At 60.5% G+C, this 23,012-nt stretch overlaps 1 protein-coding gene across 7 annotated transcripts in view; it reads left to right on the plus strand.

Annotated features, from left to right (window-relative positions):
* Positions 1 to 1,235: 1,235 nt before the first annotated feature.
* Positions 1,236 to 23,012, plus strand: part of SH2B3 (SH2B adaptor protein 3) — a 28,827-nt gene continuing 7,050 nt past the window's right edge. The window contains exons 1-3 of one of the 7 annotated variants that reach the window (XM_074887507.1): positions 2,997 to 3,307; positions 8,918 to 9,101; positions 9,879 to 10,670. In XM_074887507.1, the coding sequence (XP_074743608.1) occupies positions 3,273 to 3,307; positions 8,918 to 9,101; positions 9,879 to 10,670 (1,011 nt within the window). In that variant the 5' untranslated portion in view covers positions 2,997 to 3,272. The other 6 variants (XM_074887508.1, XM_074887510.1, XM_074887513.1 and 3 more) reach the window with 6 other exon arrangements.

Raw genomic sequence — 23,012 nt, forward strand, 5'->3', positions numbered from 1 at the left:
GAATGGTCCCCAGGGACCCCAAATGAATGCAGAAGCTGTGCCCCGGGGTTCAGGGCAGACAAGTTGTGAGGGCCACAGCAACCCTGGTGGGGGGCTGGCGTGACACTCTGCGGCACATTTTGGGGTGCGGGCACCCCTGTCCCGCTCCGGGCCCATGGGAGGTTCACCGTCCCACGCAGGTCTCCAGCCTGGCAGCCCGGGGGTCGGGCACCGGGCGGGGATGCGCTGCCCCCGGGTGCCCCCCCCAATCCCCCGCCGGGGCAGGCGGGCAGGGCAGAGCGGCGAGGCCGGGCGGGGAGGGCGGGAGGCGGCGTGCAGTGCGGCGGGGGCCCGGGAGAGGGCAGCTGCAGCCCAGCGACAGCGGCGGGACACGGCCCATCGCCACCCTGACCATCACCGACCTGCCCATCACCACCCACCCTGTCCATCACCTCCCTGCCCATCATCACCCACCCTGCCCATCACCACCCTGCCCATCGTCACCTACCCTGTCCATCACCACCCCGACCATGACCTCCCTGCCCATTGCCACCCTATCACCTCCCTGCCCATTGTCACCCACCCTGCCCATCACCTCCCTGCCCATCATCACCCACCCTGCCCATCACCACCCCGACTATCACCTCCCAGCCCATCACCTCCCTGCCCATCACCACTCTGCCCATCACCTCCCTGCCCATCATCAACCTGTCCATCATCTCCCTGCCCATCACTGACCTGCCCATCGCCACCCTGACCATCACCAACTTGCCCATCACCACCCCGACCATCACCAACTTGTCCATCACCACTCTGCCCATCACCTCTCTGCCTATCACTACCCTGCCCTCTGAAGCAGCACCAGGCTGGGATTTTGGGGGGCATTGCCAGCTCAGCACAGACCCCCATCACCAATCATTTCCAGATGTCACCCCCAGACCCGCTCTGGGCAGAGAGGGGACACGCTCATCTCACTGCGGGATGGCAGAGGTCACCCACAGCCGATCACATCCCACCTCGGGGAAAAGCAAATGTGCCACTTCCAAACCACCCCACGCAGCCTGAAAACAAAGCGGGAGTTAAAGAGAGAAGTGGGAAGGGCGGTTGGAAGCTGGTTCAGGCTTTTACAGGAGCAGAAAGCAGCAATGGTTAAAAGCTGAACCCAGTGCAGAGCGGAAGGGAAGCGGCAGCCTCTGTGTGTGCGTGCACAAGGGCATCTGCGCAGCTCTGCATAAACAAACAGAAAAAGCAGAAGTCGGTGGTAGTGAATTAGCAGTTAGGGACTGTAGAAAATCCGTACAGGAAGCAAAACAAAAGAGAAATCTCAGGCCATGGGGGCTGAGGGCGCTGAGAGGGCGCTTTTGGAATAGATGAAGCTCATAAAGAAAAGTGTGCAATAGCTCCGAGCTGGGACGGCCGCCCGTGGGAAGGAGGACGGGCACCGGGCTCCGCCGACCGCTCCTCTGTGCTCAGAAAAAAAGCCAGAAGGTGCAATTATGCATAAAGCAACGGTGGGAGGAGTTAAAAAGCAGCTTTTAAGGTAAGATTTTATCTCCCAACCATTCCCTGTAGGGTCTGGGGAGGGCTGGTTGGTTGCAGAGCTGCCTGGACCCCTGGAGCAGGCGATGCCCAAGGGGAGCGTGGGTTATAGCCCTGCAGGAAAGCTCAAATCTGGGCCGGGGGGGTTGGTGGGGCTGGAGGGGGGGCAGCGGGGCTGTGTCCACACCGGCAACAACCCAGGTCTGTGGTCTGGGGATGGCCAGTCCTGGGGCACAGCAGCCCCGGGGACACCCGTTCCCATTTCAGTCTTTTCCTTGTTGGAAGGGGGTGGATTGGGAATGGATGGGGTGAGCGACTGGGCTGTATTTTAAAGTATCACCAGGGATGGAGCCCGCTGGTGGCGGCACACAGCTGCCCGTTCACAAACAGCTCAGCGTGCCTCAACCTGCTCTCCAAGGGCAAAAGCCTGCAGCTCTTCCACTTTCCCAACACCCACAAACCCATCGCGTGGTATCTGTAAAATCCCAGCTGCCGCTTCCCTGGGTTTCCTCGGCTTGGCATGCTGGGCAAGTGTCAGCCCCCTGAGCAGGGCTGCTCTGCCACAGCTCTTGCAAGCCACGGTGACCCGTGGGGGGTCTGTGGGGCAAGAGGAGCCCCTCCGTCCCCAGCACTGCTGCTCGGGGAGAACGAGGCCCCGGAGGAGCTCTCGGGCCAGCCAGTGACACAGGTGGGAGATGTTGATGGGCCAGGTGTGACGGTACAGACCACAAACCTGGCAAAAGGTGCCATGAAAGTTTATTGTCCTCCCATTTCCCATGGCTCTGCTGTGCTCTGCCCCTGCTCCCCCGGGTCGGGATGACACAAGGACAGCAGCAGGATGGCTGAGCCTGGCCCTGCTTGGGACCGGAGGGACATTGTGACCGCTCTGTCACGGCTGAAGCCCTCGCCCACGGTGCGAGACAACTGTGGGCCCCGTGGCCGTGACCCGCTCCGCCGGGTGTGGGCAGTGCCCTGCGGTGCCTTTCTCAGCAAGATGATTTCCTCGACTGAAAGGCGGAGGAAAATGATGAGAAATGGGGTTTGAGACGGCGGCTCGCCCACTGCTGCCACCGCAGAGGTCCCCTGTGTCCCAGCCCGCCGAGCCGTGGGAGGATGCAGCGTGGCAGGGACAGGAAAATGGGGTGTTTTCCTTCCGAACCCCCAAACGACCCCGTGCCCGGGGTCCCTCTCGACCCCCGGGGGGCAGCGGCCAGGCTGGGGCCGGGGGGGGGTGGTGTGGGTGGCTGCGGTGCCCTGACACCCCCCAATCCACAAAGAAAAAGTTGTAAAAGTCACAAAAACTTTTAAAAAATAAAACCAACCCCCACGAGCGCCGCCGGCCTGTTTATGCCGCTGCCTCCGCGGGCGCGGATGCGATAAGATAAAGGCACCAGCGGGGAGGGGCGGCGCGGAGCGGTGCGCGTCCGCGGAGCTGTCGGCGGGACGAACAAACGGACGGACGGACGGACGGACGGACAGGAGGGACAGACGGCGCGGCCCCTCCGCTCCGCACCGCTCCGCCCCCGCGCAGCCTCCGCCCTCGGCCGCGCCGCTCCGCTTTACATAACCCGCCCGGGGCTGGGGTCCGCGCCCCGCCGCGGCTCCGCTCGGCGGAAATGCGGAGCCGCCTGCCCCGGTTTCCTGCTTGAACCGAGCCGTCCTGAACCGAGCCGAGCCTTGCTGAGCCGAGCCTTGCTGAGCCGCCCGCCCCGTCCTGTCCCGACCCGTCCCCGGGCGCTCCGCCGCGCTCCACCATGGGCGAGCGGCAGCCGGTCGCCTTCTCCTGCAGGTAACCGCGGGCGCGCAGCGGGACCGGGGCGGGCGGGACCGGGGAGCGGCCGCTGCAAAGCGAAAGTGGCGGCGGAGTCGGGGGTGGGGGGGGGAGCTCCCGTCTGAGTGTTCCCTGGAGCCCCGGGCGCGGACCCTCTCCCCCCGCGGAGCCCCCCTCCTCTGGCAACCCTCGGCCCTCTCCTCACCCCCTCCCGCACCCCTTTTCTGCGGGGGGGACACTCTTAGCCCGGGCCCCTTCCTCTGGCTCGTTCTTCCCAGGGGCTGCGGTCACCCTTGGGGACCCCCTGTCCCCCCAGCACCCGCTTCCCCCGGGGGCACTCCCTGTCCCAGGGGCTCTGTTCCCCTCTGGGTGCCGCCAACCCTGGAGACCCCCATCTTTCGAGCACCCCTTTACCCCAGAGCACCCCCTCTCCTGGGATCCCTGTCCCCCTCAAGGTCCCCCATTTCCCACCACCCCTATCCTGCCCTGCCCCCCTCCTCTGCCTGCCCCCAGACCCCCGCAGCCCCCACCATGGGGGTGGCCCCTCTTGGAGGGTGCAGGACCCCGTGGGGTGATGCCCACCTGGCCCAGCTGCCGTTGTGGGGTGCTGCCCTGCCCGTGGGGGCCCTGCCCCACCTTCCCACCCCGCTGCCCCCTTCTCCTCTGCCCCCGTGCCCGCTGCCAGTGCCAAGCGGAGGTGCCAGCTGGAACTTGCCAAGCAGCTCCTCTGGCTTTCTGCTCCCTGCGGACTTTGTTGGCTCGCAGGCTTTGCCTGGCTTGGCAGCCGCCACGGCTCAGACCACGAGGCCCATGCACCGACGGGCAACGTCCTGGTGGCCTCCCCATGCCCTGCCAGCGTGCCCAGTCCTGCTGGTGCCAAGCCCCAGCAGGGTCACCCCCATAGAGCCCGGACCCGCTGGCTCCCACAGCGGCAATAACACGGTCATTGCTGCCCAGGCTGGGATTTACTGTCAAGGAAACCGGGACGAGTTGTCGAGCTGCGATTTCGATATTGTTGTTGCAAATTGATTCAAGATGTGCTGGAGTTGTGGGCTGGTGGCCCCGGGGATTTTTCGGGTTGCTGTGCTTAGGTAGAAAAGCAGCTGGAGGAAGAGGTGGCTGGCGTGGGGACCTGGGGCTGCCTGTTCTCGCATGTCCCCGTCTGCCGTTGGGCTTTGCTGACAGGTTACGGGATTGGAGTTTAAAGGCCCATGAAATTACTGGCAGGTTTCACTTTGACTTGTTTGGGACTAGGTTGACGTCTCAGATTTCTTTTTATCTCGTGTTCTGTGCAGGAGAGCCTTGTCCCTGTGCATTTCCCCCGCCTCAATGCTAGTTTTATTTTCTCCTTTGCCTTTATGTATTTATTGCATCTGAAAAGATCCGGTTTGATTTCGCCAGAGCTCGCAGGGCAGCGGGTCTGCTATTGCCCCGGAGAGATTGGGGTGCAAGTGCTGGTGGCTTTTGAGGGGTCTTGTGTCCCCCTCACTCAGAGCAAGCCTTCCCCACCCACGGAGCTGCCCGGGACTGACCCCGGCACCGTGATAGACATCAGGTCAAATCCCAGCGGGTGAGATGAAGTGAAAGTGCAAGAGCTCAGTGCTGGCGGGGTTTGTGGTACTGCCAGTGCTCACTGCCACAGCTTGGTGAGGAGGAAGAGCCAAATCCAGCCCTGGGGGCACCGCTGTGGTGGGGAGGGAGAGCCAGGTTGGTGGGGAGCTGAGCTGCTGGCTGCTCCCCCCCTTGTCCCTGTGGGTGAAGCTGGGGACCCCCAGCCAGTCGCTCCCCCAGCAGTGCTCCCCACGCCTGGTTTCTCCCACGCCTACACCACAGTAATTCATTTCATGCAACAAAACAAACCCTGTTGAAAGAGGCCACCCCGCTGCCGGGCTTTTCCCCGCAGGCAGTGGGTGTAAGGAGAGTGTGATGGTGTAAACTGGCCTGCAAGGGTGCCAGACGCCCCGGTGATGGGCGCTCAGGTGGACGGGAGCAGGCAGAGGGTTTCTGGGGAGCTGGGCTGGCTGCAGTGGCTCGTCCTGGTGAGCTCCTGCGAGCTCAAGCAAGCATGGAGCTTGCGTTTGGCCCAAGATAGGTTCGGGATGGGCTGTCTCCATCCCATCTCTCCCGGTGGAGCAATCAGGGGAAGCCAAACGGGTGGATTTCCCCTGGATTTAAAGTGTTGTGACATCACCCACATCCCCAGAGCTCTGCAGTGCTGCTCAGCCCACGCAGAGCCGTAGATTAAGGCCAGCTCTGGCCTTTAATACAGCAAGTTGTGTAGAGCCAGGTGGTCAAGTGAGAGGGGTGTGTATGTAAGTGGGGATAGGAGAGCAAAATCAGCCTCCCCAAACCCCACTGGCTTTTAACCCGATTTCTTAAGAAAACACAGCTTGTGTGGGTGTGTGGTGTGGGGGATGTCTCCAACTTGCTCCTCTGTTGCTTTTTAATTTGCCAGTTTGGTTCAACCAAAGGAGAGGGAGGGAAGATCCCGAGACACCCTGGGCTCTTCCAGCTTGCGTGGCAACAACCGGCAGGTCACAGGGAATGGTGGTGCTGTGCCATCACCCTCTACGAGACCCCAGAGAATCCACAATGCTGTGGGGGGCTGCTCCCAGAGAGCAGAGCAGGACCTTGCCGGACAGTTTCTGCTGTGGATTGATGCATGCGTGGCCTTGGCTGGTTTATAGCGATGCTGTAAATATGTGGATGTTGTTTTGGGGGGGGGTGATAGGGGTCTGGTCGCCCTCCGTGCCTCCCATGGAGTCTCTATGCTGCCCTGGGTGTGTGGGCTGGGGCTTTCTGTTCTGCTCGGGGATAAATCAGCAATAGTTACCCCACTGGTGAAAGTGGGCTGCTGGAAGGGAGAAGAGGCTCGGCTGAAGGGCAGCAATAAAACTTCATGGGGCTTTCCGTGAGCGTGGAGTCAGGACGGCTTCCCATGGCCGTGCTCGCTCTGCCCCAAGCCTGACCGGGAATGTGCCACGAACACGTCATGTTGTGACCCAGTTTGGAGGAGGAGGGTGAAATCGGGGTGCACCCCTCCATCCTCACCCCTTACCCCGCATCAGGAGGCTGCAGCCGGACCCTTTCCCACCTCTCCCCCCGCACCAGCCCCTCTCCTGCCTTGCTGAACGGTCCCTGGGGCATTGGGATGCAGAGGGGGGCTGCCACCAGAACTATCCCGGGGGGGGGGGATGCTCTACACCACCCAGTCCTTGTAAGCCCACCCCGGGCGGGCTGGATCCCCTGGGGACCCGCATCCCCTTGAGCACCCCGCCCCCCTCCATGGGGACCCGCATCCCCCCGAACCCCCCGCTCCGGATGCTCTCCCATTGAAAAGTGCTGTTCATTGTAACCCGGCCTTTTATAGCCGCCTCGCGAGCGGGCTGCGGGGCTGTGCCAAGAAAGGCTGCTGCCGGCTCAGAATAGCTCTTTTCATGGAGGACATCCTGGGAAGGAACAATGTTCCCGCTCTTGGGATTGTGGGAACTTTGTATTTCTGCCACTCGGGAAGCGGGGAGCTGCAGGGCCGCCGAGGGCGTCTCCCAGCCCCTCGCTTTGCTCCCTCCTGAAAATAGTCCTTGGGGTGAATTTTGAAGAGCCTTGTGCTTATAAAAGGGAGCTGAAAATGCCACCGGCTGCTTTTCCTCTGGTTGGGGAACGGTTGTTTCTGGGAGAACCAGCACATAAATCAAATTTCCTATTTATGTTGCTGGCATGTATTTTCCTGGCGTGGAGAGTCGCGGCGAGGAGTCCGGGGCCGGTTTCGTTTTCGGATCGCTGGTTGCGCTGCACATGCTCCGGGGCTGCCTGTTCACGCGCGCGTGTGCAAGCGGGGCTCGCTCGGCAGGGCACGGCGACACGGTCCCTGCTCCGTCACGTTTCCCTCCGAGGCTGGATTTGCAGCGCTGGGTGCTGGAGGGGGCCCTTCCCGCGCAGCCGCAGCCCCCTGCGTGGCTGTCGTGTGGTGGGAAGGCGGTGGGCCAGATCCTGCAGCCCCTCCATGGCAAGGCCGGCCGGCTCCGAACCGCTCATCCTCCGGGATCTGGTGGCAGAGCTGTGGCGCTGGGTCCCAGTATTGCCCTGGCGCTGCTCGGTGCTGCCAGCTCCTCTGGCTGCAATTAAATCCCAGCATTTACTGGGATTTTGGCTATCACGAGGGCACAAATAACCCATCACTGGATCCAACTATCCCAGCCGGTGCCGGCACCCGCTGCCGCAGCGATACTCGCCAGGTTGGGCAAGAGTCTGTGATCTCCCGGGGGCGGCTCGGCTGCAGGGCTGGGTCCTGCGCAAGCCGGGGCTCGCCGCCCCAGCCCGCATCAAAGCCAGCTCGTGGCCGGTCCGTCTTGTCCCTCTCTTCCTTGAGCTCCTGGCCCAGCACCCCAAAACAACCCCAACACCCCAAAATAACCCCAGCACCCCAAAACAGCCTTGAGACAGGGCAGGCTGGGCAATGTACAGCTCTTCCAGCAGCCGGGGCGGGGGACATTAGCCCCAACATCCCAACCAGCCTGCAGTGTGTCCAAGGATGGGCTGGATTCTCCATTCAGTGCCAATTAAAGCAATTAGCCGTCTTGACGAGTCGTTTGGCTCAGTGCTGACCTGCAGGACGGCTGGGAGCCCCTTGTAGGAACGTGTGGGGTATAAGGGATGCTGATGTAAAGTCTGACTTAAAGCGTCTGGCTGCTGAATTCCGGCATCGTGGAGCGCGATGGGCTGGAGCAGGGAGAAGCCCACCTGGCAACGGGCACTCGCATCCCCATGGCATGTCCCTGCCGAAACCCCAGGCGGAGGAGCAGGATGCTGCTGCGGTAGCTCAAGCGTGGATTCAGCTGGGATAACCATTTCCACGTGAGAAGTGTGCCGGGCAGGAGCAGGGAGGACAGCATCGAGGTTTGTGCCAGCAGGAGGAAGCACTGAGGGTGTATTCCCCATCGTCGTGCCGGTTGGAAAAACCACATTGCTACCAGAGACGGCCTTCAGCTGCTTCCCGCCGCGTGGCACAGGCGAAGCCCGACTTTTCCCGCGCCGCAAACCTCTCCCAAAGCCATCGCTGAGCGAGCCTGAAAACTTGGAAGGCGACTTCCCTGTCTTGGGAACCTCCTGCCAGCCTGAGGAGCCATCCCTGCGGGCATCCTGCGTCCCTCTGCATTTTGGGGGGAGCATCCAGCCGAACGTGCTGGCGGTGCCGGCGACCGTGGCGGCGATTCCCGGGTGCCGGGAGGAAGCAGGAGCGCAGCCGGAGGATGCTGAGTCATCGGCAGGCTGGCGGTGCTGATAGACGGGGGCCCCGCCGGGGGGTTCAGCCGGGCTGCAGCCAGGCGCACGCTCAGCATCGCCGCCACACCGGCCGGCCCCGAGCCTCGGGTGGCTCTTCTGAGAAGCCGGGCCGCGAGTGAGGCTGGCAGGGCGCAGATAACATCTCCCCTCGCCTAGAAACTTCGCAGGACGTGCTAGGAAGGGCGGCGGGTGGGCAGAGATAGAGGTTTGCTTCCCGGCGTTATCACCTCCCCGGCTGCAAACCAGATCCGCCGTGCTGGCGTGCTCCACATTGCCCCGCTCACTTCCTCCTGGCCCCTCTTTTATTTTTTTTTTATTATTTTTTAAAAAATTTTTCCTCCCCAGGACAAATGCAATCCCTTTTCCTCCCCTCCCAGCAGCCGGGGTGCTGTTGCCGAGCGGCCGGAGTTTCGGGGAGGTGGCAGTGCCCGTGCCGGCACGGCAGGATCCGGGTGGGTTGGCCGATGTTTCCTGCCTGAGCGGAGTGCACGGCCCCGATAAGTGCGGCGGGCGAGCACGAGGTTCAGCGGTAAGCAGCGCGGTGCAGCTGGGCCGGCCGTGGGGAATGGCTCAGCCAGGCACGCCGGGGCGGCTGCACGCTGGCCATGGGTGTCGTCAGATTGGCCTCGCAGCAAAATCTGCTCGGGGCAGAGATATGACATGGTTTGCCAGAGCCTGACGGCAGCGGAGCATCCCCTCGGGGACACGTCCTCGTCCCTGGCTGCGCCGGTGGCGCGGCCGCGTCTCCCCAGGCCGGTGGAGCTGGGTGGATTTGGCAGGCGAGGCAGCTCTGTCCCTGGATTTCTGCAGCTTTTCATGTTGTTTCCTCCCCTCCCGCCCCCACTCCAGTTTTATCAGCTCTGTTGAAATAGGTCCCTGGAGGGAAACCCATCGGCGCTGCGAAGCCTTGGCAGGAGGAGAGCGGATGCGGCCCGGCCGGGCGTCCCCGTGGGGTGGCGGGCAGCTGCAGGCAGCTGTGCTGGCAGGAAGCCGCGCAGACGCCCCGCTCTAGGACCTGCCTGCACCCCACCTTGCAGGTGGAGAAACTGAGGCACGGCCCTGCCAGCTGGGGATGGGGATGCGAGGCGCCACATCAGGGCTTGAGTGCTCAATGTCTTGCGTGGCCCGTGGCAAGTTGTTGTGGTGGCTTATGGGACTGGGAAGCCGGCCACCCTTGGCCGCTTGCCCCATGGGTGCGCATTCGGAGCGGCGTACGGCCGTGCTGGCTGGGGGCTACCGGGGCAGTGGGGGAGGTATTGAGGTGTGGGGGCCACCCTGACGCCGCCGGTGTGCTCTGTCTTTGCAGCGCGGCCGCCTCGCTGGAGCCACGGCAATGAATGGGCACGCTCTGCCGGCCGGCACGCCAGCGCATCCCCGGGGCTGGCATGAGTTCTGCGAGCTGCACGCCATCAGCACCGCCAAGGAGCTGGCACGGCACTACCTGCGCTTCGCCACCGAGCACCCGCACCATGACCTCCTGGCCGCCGAGAACTTCTCGGTGCAGTTCACCGACCTCTTCCAGCAGTACTTCTGCCATGAGGTGAAGGAGGGCTTCGCCATGAACCAGCTCCGCATCCTGCCCGCCGGCCCGGCGCGGGATTACCGGGAGACTCACCGGCGGCACACGGATGCCTCCTTGGGCACGGTGGCTGCCAAAACAGAGGTGGAGCCGAGCCCCCACCCCGAACAGCCCAGCCGAGCCCCTGAGGCCACCCCGATGGGGCTGCGGAAGTCCTGGAGCTCGGAGGAGTTGGCAGGGCCGGCGCGGCGGCCCTTCTCCCTCAGCCAGCTGCGCAGGAGCTGGCGCAGCCTCTTCCGACGCCGTTCCTCGGATGCCCTCCCTGGGGACGGGGATGGGGATGCGGCGGCGGAGGCAGCGGCGGCTCTTAAGCCGGGACTGGGCAAGCGCATCCTGCCGTGGGGGCTGTCGCGGGAGCAGCCCCCCGAGGTGCGCAAGGAGGGGTTCCTCAAGTACGGGCTGCTGGATGAGACCTCCCTGGACAGCGGGACGCGCTGGCAGCGCTGCCGGCTGGTGCTGCGGCGAGCGGGGACGTCCGAGGGTGAGGAGTACGTGCTGGAGCTCTTTGACCCGCCCAAGGTAAGGATGGGTCTTACCCGTTGCAGCCAGGCGATGCTGCGGGTCCCTCGGCAGCGGGTTGGGGACGGTGCCAGGGTGCCGGCAACGTCCTGTGGGAAGGTGCAGAGGCTGAACCCTGTATTTGAGACCTCTGAGGAGAGCCACTGCCACAGGCTCACGCTCAGGGGGCAAAAGATGCCACGTCCACGTGCCACGGGCGATGCGAGCACTAATTATTGCAATCGGTCGAGATGCAATTGTGTTTCTCCTTGCTGGGACCCCAAACCTGGCTTTTTTGGCTAGAGCGCCTGCTTTGCCCTCAGATTCAGAGCTGAGGACAGGGTCTGGTGGCCTCTGCACTGCTGGTTCCCAGCGCCACGGGCCCATCCCAGCAAGGCGAGGGGTCACCGGGTCTGGCGAACCCCAAATTCACCCTGTCCTGTGGCTTCAGCAGCCAGGGAATCTTCTCGCCTGGGCAAGTTGAGAGAGGAAGGGGAAAACAGAAATTAGGCTCTGTGCCTTCCCCTGCTCCCCATGGGACCTGTAAGGGAGTTTAATTTTACTTTTGTAAGTACTTTTGCGGCTAGAAATTCAGATCTCGGCTACCCTGGGGAGCTCCCGTGGTGCTTAGACGCCGGCTGGAGCGGAGATGATGCAGGATGTGAGTGAACGGGGAGCGGTGCGGGGGGAGCCGTGGTGTTTAATCTTTAAAAAGACAGTTCCTCCACATGGCAGGTCTTACGCAGGCATGATGGGCTGGGTTTTCTTTTTTCCTTTTTTTTTTTTGTGTGCGCTTGTTTAACTTTGACTAACTTGTGCTTTGGAAGGAGGAAGCCTTGGGTAGAGCCAGAGCCTTGTCCCTGCCTTCAGGCTGTGTTTGCTGCTCACCGTGGCAGCGGGGCCAGGGAGCAGCTGGCTAAATTCCTGCTATTTTTGTCAAACGAGTCCAGTATTAAATATTAAAAAAAAAAAAAAAGAACACCAAAATTGTGAAATCTGAAAGTAAAAGCCAGTTTTGCTCCGTCGAGTCAGGGTTGCGGTTATTTGTCCCCATGGGAGCGTGTGTCCCCATCCCGGGTCACGGGGAGTTCTGGCTCCAAACAGCATCACTTTGGGGCTCTTTGAGGGTGCTCCCAGCACGTCAGACCCCGCCTCAGGGAACAGCCCGGCCGGTGGGGAGGAGGCGTTGGGCTGGTGCTATTTCAAGCGCTGCTGCCAAATCTGTTGCTGGCTTTGCTCCTCCTCATCGGGGCTTTGCAAGAGACAAAAATAAAAGCGAAGCGAGGGGATGCCCTCCCGGGGCTGGCTGTGCTCCCCGGCACGGGGTGGGGGTGGGCTTTGGCTGCAATGGATTTGGCTGATTCCACACCAGGTAAAATTCCTGGTGACCTGGCATGGCCCCGGGGAGAGCCAAGTCGTCCTTTCTGTCGAGCTTTTCCCCCAAAGGTGTTTGGGCTCAAGGGAGGGAGCAGAAGCACCACTGGCCCTTGCACACCACAGCAGCACCTTTGTCCCGCAGGACAAGCGCTCGGTCGGGCCCCTACTGCATCCCACCTGCCCCCAGGACTTGGTGCTTGCGAACGCTGCTTTTTTCCCTTTTTTTTTTTTCTTTTCTTTCCTTTTTCCTTTATTTTTTTTTTCCCCTCCCTCCCTTTGGGAAGCAAGCCCAGTGCACAGCACATTCTTCCTCTCCCCGCAGCCCCTGACCGGCTTTGACCCACGGGTGGGAGGCATTTAAAACAAACATTTAGCAAGTTCACCCCACGCTCTGCACCATTATTCCTTCCAGTTTGCAACAAATCTCCGTCCCACAGAGATTTCCCGGTGAGTCCCTGTCACCACAGGCCGGGGACCCCGCGGCCCCCCAGGGCCCCAAGCAGGGGGTTTCTCAGCCAGGTCCACGGAAGGCGGGGGGGATGTTCCTCGTTGGATTTCGCGAGTCTCCGGAGCAAATTGCTTCCTGTGCAAATATTCTCAGGGCGGGTCCTTCCTTTCTAATTAACTGGGCCAGGGCCAGATCCTGTCTCGTTTACGGCAGAATCAATCCAGCTCCTTTCCCAGTAACTGCGGTTGAATTCTGGGGGTGGTGGAAAGCCCTGTGCCCTGCTGGTGGGTCCCATTCCCCAACCCAGCAAGGAGGCAAACCCTGGAGCAGTGGGAACAGAACAGCTTGCTAGTGGGGTTTTTTTTCCTTTAAAAAAACTAAATCATACCCAATAACTCCCTGGGGAAGGCTGTGGGATGCCCCTTCCCCTCTATCCTCTGGCCCCAGGATGCTCACAGGGTTTTGCCTCTGTCTCCCGCGTCATGGATCTGTTCCTGATCTGAAGATGCTGTTGATCAGTGTGAAAGATTGCTTTTAGATAAGCAACATTGTGAAGAAGTGGTTTTAAGTAAGTGACTGTAAAAACAGTCTTTGGGGGCTTTAATCCCTGGCGGGTCTCTGGACCATTAGGCTTGGTCACCCTCGAGGCCTCCCCAGAAGTGCCCTCCTCTTCTCCCTTTCTACCCTTTAAAAAATACAATGTAAACGGAAATTCGGCTCAGCCTCATGGCTTTACAGCATCACACCAAGCCCCCAAATATTCAGCACCTTGCTATGGCCTTGGAACGGCAGGGTGTGTGGGGAAAGGGAGCTGGCCCCACGCGTGCCCCGCCATGGCTTGGCTGCTGCTTTTGGCAGCTTTCATCTTATTTTCCCTGCTACTTTGCCCCCCCCGTGCGCTCCAGCGGGGGCCTCTCAGCCTAATCCTGTAACGTGCCCGGCATCAAAGGGAGCAGGGTGCTTTGAAAAGCCCTAATCCCATTTACTGCTTGGGTGGCTGCGGCTGGCGCTGCGCTGGGCGAAGGGGTGAAGGGATGAGTGTCGGCGGGTTGTGCAGGAGCCACCGGCCGTCCCTGCGGTGCTGCCCGGTGTGGCCATCCCATCCCCCAGGGATGTGCCCGATGAGCTCCAGCCGGATGAGATGGGGCTTCCCATGCTTGCAGCCGCGGCTGGGTTGGTTTTGGCATTGCTCCTTCCTCCCTCGAGCGCTGGAAAAATGATGTTGCAAAGGGAGGGGATTTGGAGAGGATTCGGATCCGGAGCTCTCCCAGGAGCCGCTCGCAGGGCACTGGTGGGCTCAGGGCACCCAGACCCCCACCCTGGGGACACACCGGAGGGTGCTGGTGTGTTGGGGAGCGGAGGGGTGCGAGGGGGTCGTGCCACCCCTCAGTGTCAGGGTGAGGTGATGATGCTCCGGGGTGTGAGACTGCTGGAGCTGGACCCGGCACACTGGGGCCATCCTGACATGCAGAGCGCCTGGAGCAGGGGGATATCGGGGTATCTATAGTGCTTGTACCTATGGGTGTATATGTACATGTGCACAGGAAAACCAGTGAAACCCTGGGTATGGTCCTAGTTGTGCAGCCCAGGTGGATTCTCTGATGTTTAGTATGAAGGCGATGCTCGCCAGCGCTCCCTGCTTTCTGTGGAGGCACTAAGGGCTTTCTCCTCTACCACGCCATTTATTCTCATATAAGTTGTAGACTTGGGTAGCTCCGAGGCCTCTCCACTTTCATAAATTTAAGTCAAAGCTGGCAAAACAGGTTTGCATGTTTCAGGGCAGCCCCTCAGGATTTTAGGGCTGTCCTGTTCATCAGCTGAGCCCCAGCCCCAAGTGCCTTTTATAGAGCCAAGTCCTAAACTCCATGAAAACTGTGATTTGCAACGGAAATGTCCTGAGCAGTTTCTGTTGACCAGATGTTTTTACAGGAAGGGGAAGGGAAATGGGATTTGCATTTGCGCTGGTTTCTTTATAGTGTTTTAATGAAATCCAGTGCATCCCGTAAATTGATGGCATGCCGAGACGAGTCGGGAAGACTGCTTCCGGTGAAAACCCGTGGTGCCTCTGTCATGGCTCGTACGTCTTCAGCCGTGGCCGCAGGAGGAGCAGTATTTTTATCTCTGCTCAGCGTGAGACTGCTTTGACTTCCTTTTTTTTTCTTTTTTTTTTTTTTTTTTCTTTTTCCCCTTCCTTTCACCTGAAGCTGGTTTCCGAGAACTGCCACCTCCTGAGCAAGCAGGTCCTATGCTGCTGGGCTCTGATTTTCAGCGCCTGGGGCTCTGTGTGGCAGCTGGCCAGGCGTAGGGTGGGGGACATCTCCGTGTTGTAGTCCTCATCCCCATTTTGGCTCCTCCTGGAGCTGCTTTGTACCTCCAGGAGCAATTGGGACTGTTCAAACATGGCCTTAAGTGACTCACTCAAGGATATATGGAGAGACAGTAGTGGAGGGGGAGCTGCTGCTGGTTCCTGCCCACAGGGATGGAGAGGCCACATTTTGGGAAGCCTTGACCCACAGCAGCAGCTGTGTTTGCATCTTTATCCCAGGCAGGGACTTGAGCAAACCCCCTCTTTTGCAACACAACGCTTTGCTTCAGATCCAAAGCACGTTTCCTCTTATTAGTGACCTATAACTATGCTTAAAAACTTGATGCGCCAAGTTGGATGCACAAATGCCCTTGTCGCCGCTGCAGCCCCATGAGCTCCTTTGTTCCTCTATTCCTGCAAAAAAACGATGCAAAATGGTCTTTTCCTCCCAGGGCCACCATGAGCAGGGCACCCCAGGGGGGTTTTGCTGGAGCCCACAGGCAACTGGTGCCCATGAGAAGGGGTTTGCCAGTGATGGGAAGCATCTCAGTGTCCCGTCATCACGCTGGCCTGGGGAAGAGCACGCTTGTGTCAGTCTGGTTTTCATTTGGTGTCCTCCATCCTGCAAGCCAGAGCAGGCTGGACCATGTGTGCTCCTGCCCTGGTCCCTATGGTTTGCCCAGGGGCGAGCCGGCTCATGCTGCATGTTATTTTCTCTTTTTGTTGTCATAAAAATATTAAACAATCCCAGGCTGGCGGGGGTTGCTGCCTTGATCCTCCGGCCAAGAGCGACCTTGTTGCATCGTCCCTCGGTGGCTGGACAGCATGTGGCTGGAGAGCTGCATTCCTCTCCTGGCATCCCTCGCTGGGCATCCCCAGGGCAGGAGCTGGGAGATCTGCCGTGGGGTAAGAGCCGGAGGGGTTTGGGTGCACTGCGAGTCCCTTGGGAGAAGCAAAACTGCACCCAAAGGTGCCCGGAGCTGCACCGAAACCCGCCCGCAGACTTTCACCGCTGAGCAGGGCGGGCAGCGCATCCCCTGCACGCTTGCTGTTCTTCGAAGGCGCTCAGGGCTAGGCATCCTTTCGTCTTTTTGAGATTTTGGTGGTGACTTTTTCTCTTTTTCGCACCCCCCCTTTTTTTTGGTATCACAGAGTGAGGGCACGCGGGGGGAGGGCAATGAGACAAAAGGTTATTTGTCATTTATTAACCACAACTTTTTCCATCCTTGGTCATGCACGGAAAAAACACTTTTAGCAGTGTAACCACAGCCCCGGCGTTAATTGCTGAAGAGCAGAGTTTCTTATTTTGGAAACTGTGTTGCTGGGATGGAGCTCGCTGGGGCTTGATTGGGTTGTGAGGGGAAGGGTGCGGGACGGATCCCCAACCTGCTGCTTCCCCGAGCACTGGGTTTTGTCGGGGTTTGCAGGAGAGGGGCTCCTTTCTTTTTATCCCCATCCTTTAAAATCCACCCTGCTGTTGCCTTGGGTAGGGGGGTTGTCCCATCACTGTGACCCCTCTGCTCACAGCAGTGATGCTTCGCTGCCTGCCAGCACTTGGCTGCTCACGGTCGGGGCCGTCTCCCTCACAGGGATGCTGCAGAGCTGCTCGGGTAGGAAAGCACCGCCTGCAAGCCAAGAAGTGAGTGAAAAATGGAGATATTAAGTGAATCACAAGAAAAGGGACTGCGAAAGCACTCGAGGACTGTGCTGCTTCCCCTGAGCCTCCCACAGCTGAGGGTGTGAGAGGCTGCAGGGTGCTGGTGGGTGTGGGAGGGTGCTGGGTCCTGCTCAGCCCTGGCAGCTGGTGTGAGATGCCCGGTGGTGTTTTTTTGCGTAGTTGTCTCTTGGGTTTTTTTTTTCTTTTTCCTTTTTTTTTTTTTTTCTATGGCCCAGGATGTGGTTGTTTCGAGGCTGAATGCTGCTTCTTTCAAAGGTAAATATTTATGAGAGCCTGCGCAGGCAGTGCAGGGTCTGGAAGGATTTATCCCGGCGGCAGGGGCTCTGCCGGGGCGGACCCCGCTTCTCCCCGCCGGGCAGCCAGTCCCAGCTCTGACTGATGCCTGTGATGGGCGTTGTAATGTTCAGCATCATCTTGAGATTATGTTAAAAATGAAGCGTTTTGGGCAACATCTTCCTTTAGCCAGGCAGGACGCAGCCCCAGGCAAGGGGCAGGTCCTGCTTTGGGACCGAAATACCCACCCAGGGGGTTCAAATGCTCCCACGTGGGCTCTTGAAGCTCTTGCGATTGCGTTGTCCTGGGTTATGCCAAACCCCTGGGTGACACCAAACCTTGGGGCGATGTGGAATCCTGGGACATTCTGGGGACCGTGGGGACTTTATGGGGTCTGTGCTGGACAGCCCGTGTTCCCCAGCCCTCCGGGACCAGGCTTTGGGGTGACTCAGTCCCCGGCTGCAGCCGGCTCCCGCTTGCACGCAGACACCTTGTTTACTTTCCGCGCTTGTTATTTATTCCAGGAAATTATTAAAGCAGCCCACGCTGGAAGTGAGTTTGGCTTAAAATAAAAAAAAAAATATAAAGGGGCTGGCGAACGCTGCCTGTTTACAGATCCTGTTTATAGTCCCCATCTTCCTAAAGCCTGCTGTGAACGTCAGCTGCTGGGCTCTGGTTTTGGGGTGGTTTGCTGGGTTTTGGGGAGGGAGCATTGACTCGTTTGCACGGAACCGGCAGTCACCGCCTCGTTTGGTGGATGTTTATCAATGCACAAAGAGGAGCAATCAGCCCTGAGGATGGGGCGGGGGTTTCTAGCTGGATCCCCCCAAATCCCTCCCCACGGGTCTGGATTTACCCGGCGGCTCTTGGGGTTGTGTTTCACAGCGCCCCGGGTTTAATTTAATCAGAAATAGGGCCTCAGTGGGTCGATGGGGGTCTGGGCTGTGTTTTCTTGCATCGCCGTTCGCCGGCGCTCGGCAGCCACTGGAGATGGGAACAGAAGGTTCTTTGTGCCCTGGCCGCCCCCGAGCCAGCGCTTCAGGCCGGCACAACGGTGCCTCTTGTCACCGCTGAGTCCGGTTCCCCTCAGGGACAGCTCTGTCCCCTGCCATGAGCTTTGGGGATGCTCAGAGATGGGGTCTCTTGGAAACTCTTTTGTCCCTCCACTCTTGGTGGGTTGAGGATGCTGGCTGGGGTTTGGGGTGGGCAGAGAGGGGTTTTTGGGGAAGTGATGGCCAGGGTGTGGGGGAGCTCGAGCTCACACAGTAGCCCGCAGTGGGGATCACCTCTCATGTTTCTCTGCTTAACAGAGGCAGGAAAGCTCCTATGCCCAGTGCCACAAGCCCAGAACAAAGAACTCCATAAGGACGCTCACTGCTGCTGTCAGTAGGTTTCAGAGTGAACAGCCTCTGCATGCAAACAGAAAGGCCAGAGTGTGCCACCCTAGGGTCCTCCCCAGTGAGCTTTGAGGGTGTGAGCTGAGCTGGGGGGGGCTCTGTAGTGGATGTGGGGTGCAGGAGGCACATGAGAAGCTGCGAGCGTGCAGGGAAATGGCCCAAATCAGTGGGATCTCAGAGCCTGTCCCCAACACCGGCATTGGCCTGGGGCTGCCCGGCGTGGACCTGTCCCCTTGGGAATCAGCTGTGGGGCAAACGCCAGAGGAGGAGCGTTGGGATTAGCTGTGCTACCAACCCCCCGGAGCACTGGGATTAGCTGCCGGAGGACAGAGGCTGGGATTAGGTGTGCTGTAAACCTGCAAGGCTGAGCACCGGGTTTAGCCAGGGTGCAAATCCCTGAGGATCAATGCCAGGATTAGCCAGGGTGCAAATCCCTGAGGATGAACGCTGGGATTAGCTGGGCCGTGCAAACACCCAAGGACACGTGCTGGGATTATCCGTGGTGCAAAGTCCCCAAGGACGACGGCTGGGATTACCCACAGTGGAAACCCCCGAGGACAATCGCTGGTGCAGCAGGAACCTCACACCCTCCAGCGCACCTCTTGGTGCCCCCTCCATCCCCCCTGGTGCCCCCCCAGTGCCCTACGCTGTGGCAAGTGGACGTGTTTCCCCTCCCATTCGCCCGGCATCCCCCGGCACAGGGCTTCATGCCTCCACGCTCCTGGGAAACTTCACAAAACCTCCCTGGGGCTGTTTGCACGGGATGTGGTTTTACGTTGGCATAACCCGGCGCTTGCGCCGCTGCAGATCGCGGTGGCCGTCCGTCCGTCTGTCCACCGGCAGCCTGGTGGGGCTGAGCCATGCCTGGGCACGCTGCAGCTCCGGCTGAGGTTTGTCCCTTGCGTAAGAGGCACACGGCGGGCTCCGTGATTTACAAGAAGTGACAAATCTCACCCGTATCCGTCAAGGACCTTGCACAAGGGCTTGTGGCGCTTCCCCGCCTCCCGCGGCGTGACTCAGAGTGGAAACGAAAGAGCCGGCGTGGGGAAATCCCCAGCGCGTGGAGGGGCCGGCGGCAGCGCCCACCGCTCTCGAAGGATTTGCTCTCTGCTCCGTGCAGGCTCGGCCAACCGGCCCCACCACCACGGCCGTGCCACCGCCGTCAGTCCCATGCCACCGCCATCATTGCTGTGCCACTACTGTCGTCACCGTGCCATTGCCATCATCGTCATGCCACCGCCGTCATTGCTGTGCCACCACCATCGTCACCGTGCCATTGCCATCATCGTCATGCCACTGCTGTCATTGCTGTGCCACTGCCATCATCACCATGCCACTGCCCTCATCGTCATGCCACCACTGTCATCGCTGTGCCACTGCCATCATTGCTGTGCCACCGCTGTCATCACCATGACACTGCCATCATCATCATGTCACTGCTGTCATCGCTGTGCCACTGCCACCGTCACCATGCCACTGCCATCGTTGTCATGCCACCACTGTCATCGCTGTGCCACCACCATCACTGCTGCCTTTGCCACTGGCCAAATCCACTGGGAATGGCAGGTGGCTCTGGCTCCTTCCCGTGCAAACCAGCATCGCGGGTGGTGGCAGTACTTTGGGGACCTGGCAGAAAAAGGCTGATCCCAGGGGTGCTGGGTAGGTGCCAGCACCCTGCTGGTGCGTGGGCAGTGCCGGTCAAACCTCAAGGCACCCGCGGCTCTCCCAGGCGTGGGCAGCGTGGCAGTGGGATTTCATGCTTGTTCTTGGAAAGCCAGCTGCCTTCCTCTTCCTGCCACTGAAAAACCTCTCCCAGCATCGGCAGCGTCTCCCGTGCAGCCATACACGTTGTGCTCCTCACGGCAGCACCTCAGAGCATCACAGTGAGAGCTTTCCCAGCATGTGTGGGCAGGCTGGGAGGAGTTTTGCTTCCAAAAAAAAAAAAAAAATTCAAAATATCCATATTGGAGAGGTGCCGGGGGACCCGCTGTGCCGAGCCAGCCCTCCCAGGCAGTGGTTTCCTCACCACCCTCGCACGTGAAAGCACGAAGGGCAAGCGGGAAGATGTGCTGTGGAGGCTGCTGGAAGGAGAATCGCCGCGGAAGGAGCCGGCGGTGCTCATCGGCACGGGCAGCTCGCCGGCACCGCGCCCGGCCTCGCCTCAACACAGGTAGTAAAGAAAGTGGTGGGCGAAGGAGCTGCGGTGAGAGCTGTTACCGGGGCTTTGCAAGGCGGAAACACAGCAGCTCCTCTCTGCTCCTGCAACGCCCCAGCGCAGCTGTGACCTTGGCCTGACCTTCAGCTCGCGCTCCCTGCACGACCACAGCCCCGAGCTGGCATCGGTCTCCTTCCTATATTTGGCAGATGCTGGCAAACCCCACTTTCTCCTGAGCGCTTGCCCTCCCCAGGTGCGTGGTGGCCACGGATGCCGTGCCGCTGCTCCCCGTGACACCCTTCGGGAACCCGCCAGGGGTTGGGGATGTGGGGACATGGGGGGTGCAGGGGGGTGTTGTCCGTTCCCTCCCCTCACCCCCCTGACAGGCTCCGGTGGGATGCTCTGGGCAGGGAGCAGGAGGGGGTTTCACCCTGGGGGCATTTTCCTCCATCTGCCAGTTTGTCCCGTGTCCCCTGACACTGGGGACAGCTCTGGCCTGGCTGAAGTTTCATATTTTTAAATGCTAGAAAAAAATCCCTTGCGGGGTCAGCAGACTGCGGGTGGGAGGACCCCGCTCTCAAGCACTAAATTGAAGTCCCCTCCGCCCCCAGCCAACAGGATCCTTGTCCCCATCGATGGCCCAATGTCCCCAGCAGCGCCCGGCCGCTGTCAGCCCTGCGGGGAGGGGGTTTGGGGGAGCCGGGCCGCATCCTGCTGCCATCAGCCCCCGGGGCTGGAGATCACCAGTGTCACACCCCAGGATGGCCCGTTTTAGGTGCCAGGTGGTGGGACTGGGGGGGTGCCTCCGAGCTGGCGCGGTGGCTGCTGTGTCCTGGGGGCTTGAGAATGCAGCTTTATGGGACAGCATGTCCTCAAGTGATTTTTGGGGGGTGCTCAGCCTTGCGCTGGGGTTTCCCCCGTGTGCACAGGATCCTTTGGGGAGCGGTGGGGTGAAGTCTCTGGGGTGGGAGCTGATGCTGGTTGGGCTGGGGACTGAGCTGGGGTAACATTCTGAGCATCCCATCCCCTCCGGAGCATCCCGAGTCTGGCCAGCAGCGGGGTGGGGGGGGGGGGTACCCAGCCCCACCGTGCTGCTGTGGCACCTCTCTTGCCGAGAAGGAGCCCATGGGTGCTGGGCGAACACGCGGTGTGTTGAGTGTGCAGTTTTCGTTACTGAGAAATCCCTTTCTCGGTACCAGCCGCCATCGAGCAGGGCATCTTGCGGTCAGGTGCGGCGGTTCGAGGGGCGGGGGCACCGGGCCTGCGGTAGGCACTTCTCCGAAGCCAGACTGGTTTTTCGGGCACTGTATCTCTCTGCTGCATCATTTCCTTCTCCCTTCGTGCTCCCCCATCTGCGCTCTCCCCAGGGAGGGACGTGGGGGGCTTCGCCGAACTCCCTTTTCCTGGAATTTCCCGCTTCTTAGGAAAGCGGGAGGCCGACCCCAGCGCCGCGATCAGGAGCTGTGCCGATAAAACCCGCCACGCCGGCAACCTCCAGGACATGCCGGACGTCACAACCCACGTGTGGGAAAGCAGCCAGGATGGGCAACCCTTTGCTTTCTCCCTGCAGGACTTTGCACAGGACACGGTTCTCTTCCAACGATTGCAAAAAAATTAAACTCCTTCGGGGTAAAGCCCTGGCGCCACCGTGGCGGCTCACGGCACCCCCCAGCCCCACCGGCGACACTGATTGCAGCTGCGGTGGCACCAACCCCATCGCACGATGCTGTTCGGCGAGTGACTTCTAAGAATTTTCTTCTCGGCACAGCTCGGCGCTGATAAGGGCTGATCCCTCTCACACTGCGTTTCCGGCCCCAAAGTACACCGAGTCCTCGGTCGAGAGTGTTGAGGGAGGGAGGAAGAAGGGAGGGGATGGAAAAAAAAAAAAAAAGCAACCAAACATAGTTTGGTTGGGTGACCATGGGGAGTGCTGAGTTGCCGAGCGCCTGGTGGGGACCCTCTTTGGGGTCACGTAGGTGGTTGGGGACATGGCAGGGGTGGTTTTGCCACCAGCATCACAAACTCAGAGCAAAATTCAGGCACTTTGGTTTCACTGCGGGGGTGAAGCGCCCGCAGCCTGGTACCCTTGCGGGGACAGTGGCCGGGGCTCGGCGAGGACCTCCGGAGCCGGCGCAGGGTGCGGGTGACTCAATGCTGAAGCCGCTGTGGGAACCACAACCCGCCAAAATTTTGTCACGCCGCGCTGGCAGCAAGCCTGGCGCTGGCTGAGCTTTGCCGAGCTGCATGGGGTGGCTCGCTCATGGAGCCCCGCGCTTGGGATGAGCACAGAGGGGGTTGGCTCCATCACCCAGCACTGCTGCGGGGGAACCCCAGGGGCATTTTGCACCCCAATCCTGTGCCGCAGGCTGGATCGCTGGGCGGCAGAGGAACTGAAAGCTGCTGGGAGGGGTATTATTAGCCTTTTTCTGGAAGTGTTTGCTCAGCGTTTTGTCATGTGCCTGTCTCGGCGCCAAACCAACCAGGTGGCTGCGGGGAGCTCTCGGCACGCCACCACTGAGCCCTCTGTCACCCCCCACCCCTGCACCCGTAACCAGGGTGCTCCCTGCCTGCACCCTGATTTCCCCAGCAGTGTACACAGTCTCCCCGGCACACGCTGTCGTGCTGGGAATCCCCTTCTCTCCCCCCCACCTCCTCCACCCATCCCTCCTCTGCTGGGTCCTTGGGGCCACTGAGATGGGTCCCCCGCTCCAGACACCGCTCAGCCCTCCC

The sequence above is a fragment of the Strix uralensis genome, chromosome 17, assembly GCF_047716275.1.
Source record: "Strix uralensis isolate ZFMK-TIS-50842 chromosome 17, bStrUra1, whole genome shotgun sequence".
Taxonomy (NCBI): Eukaryota; Metazoa; Chordata; class Aves; order Strigiformes; family Strigidae; genus Strix; species Strix uralensis.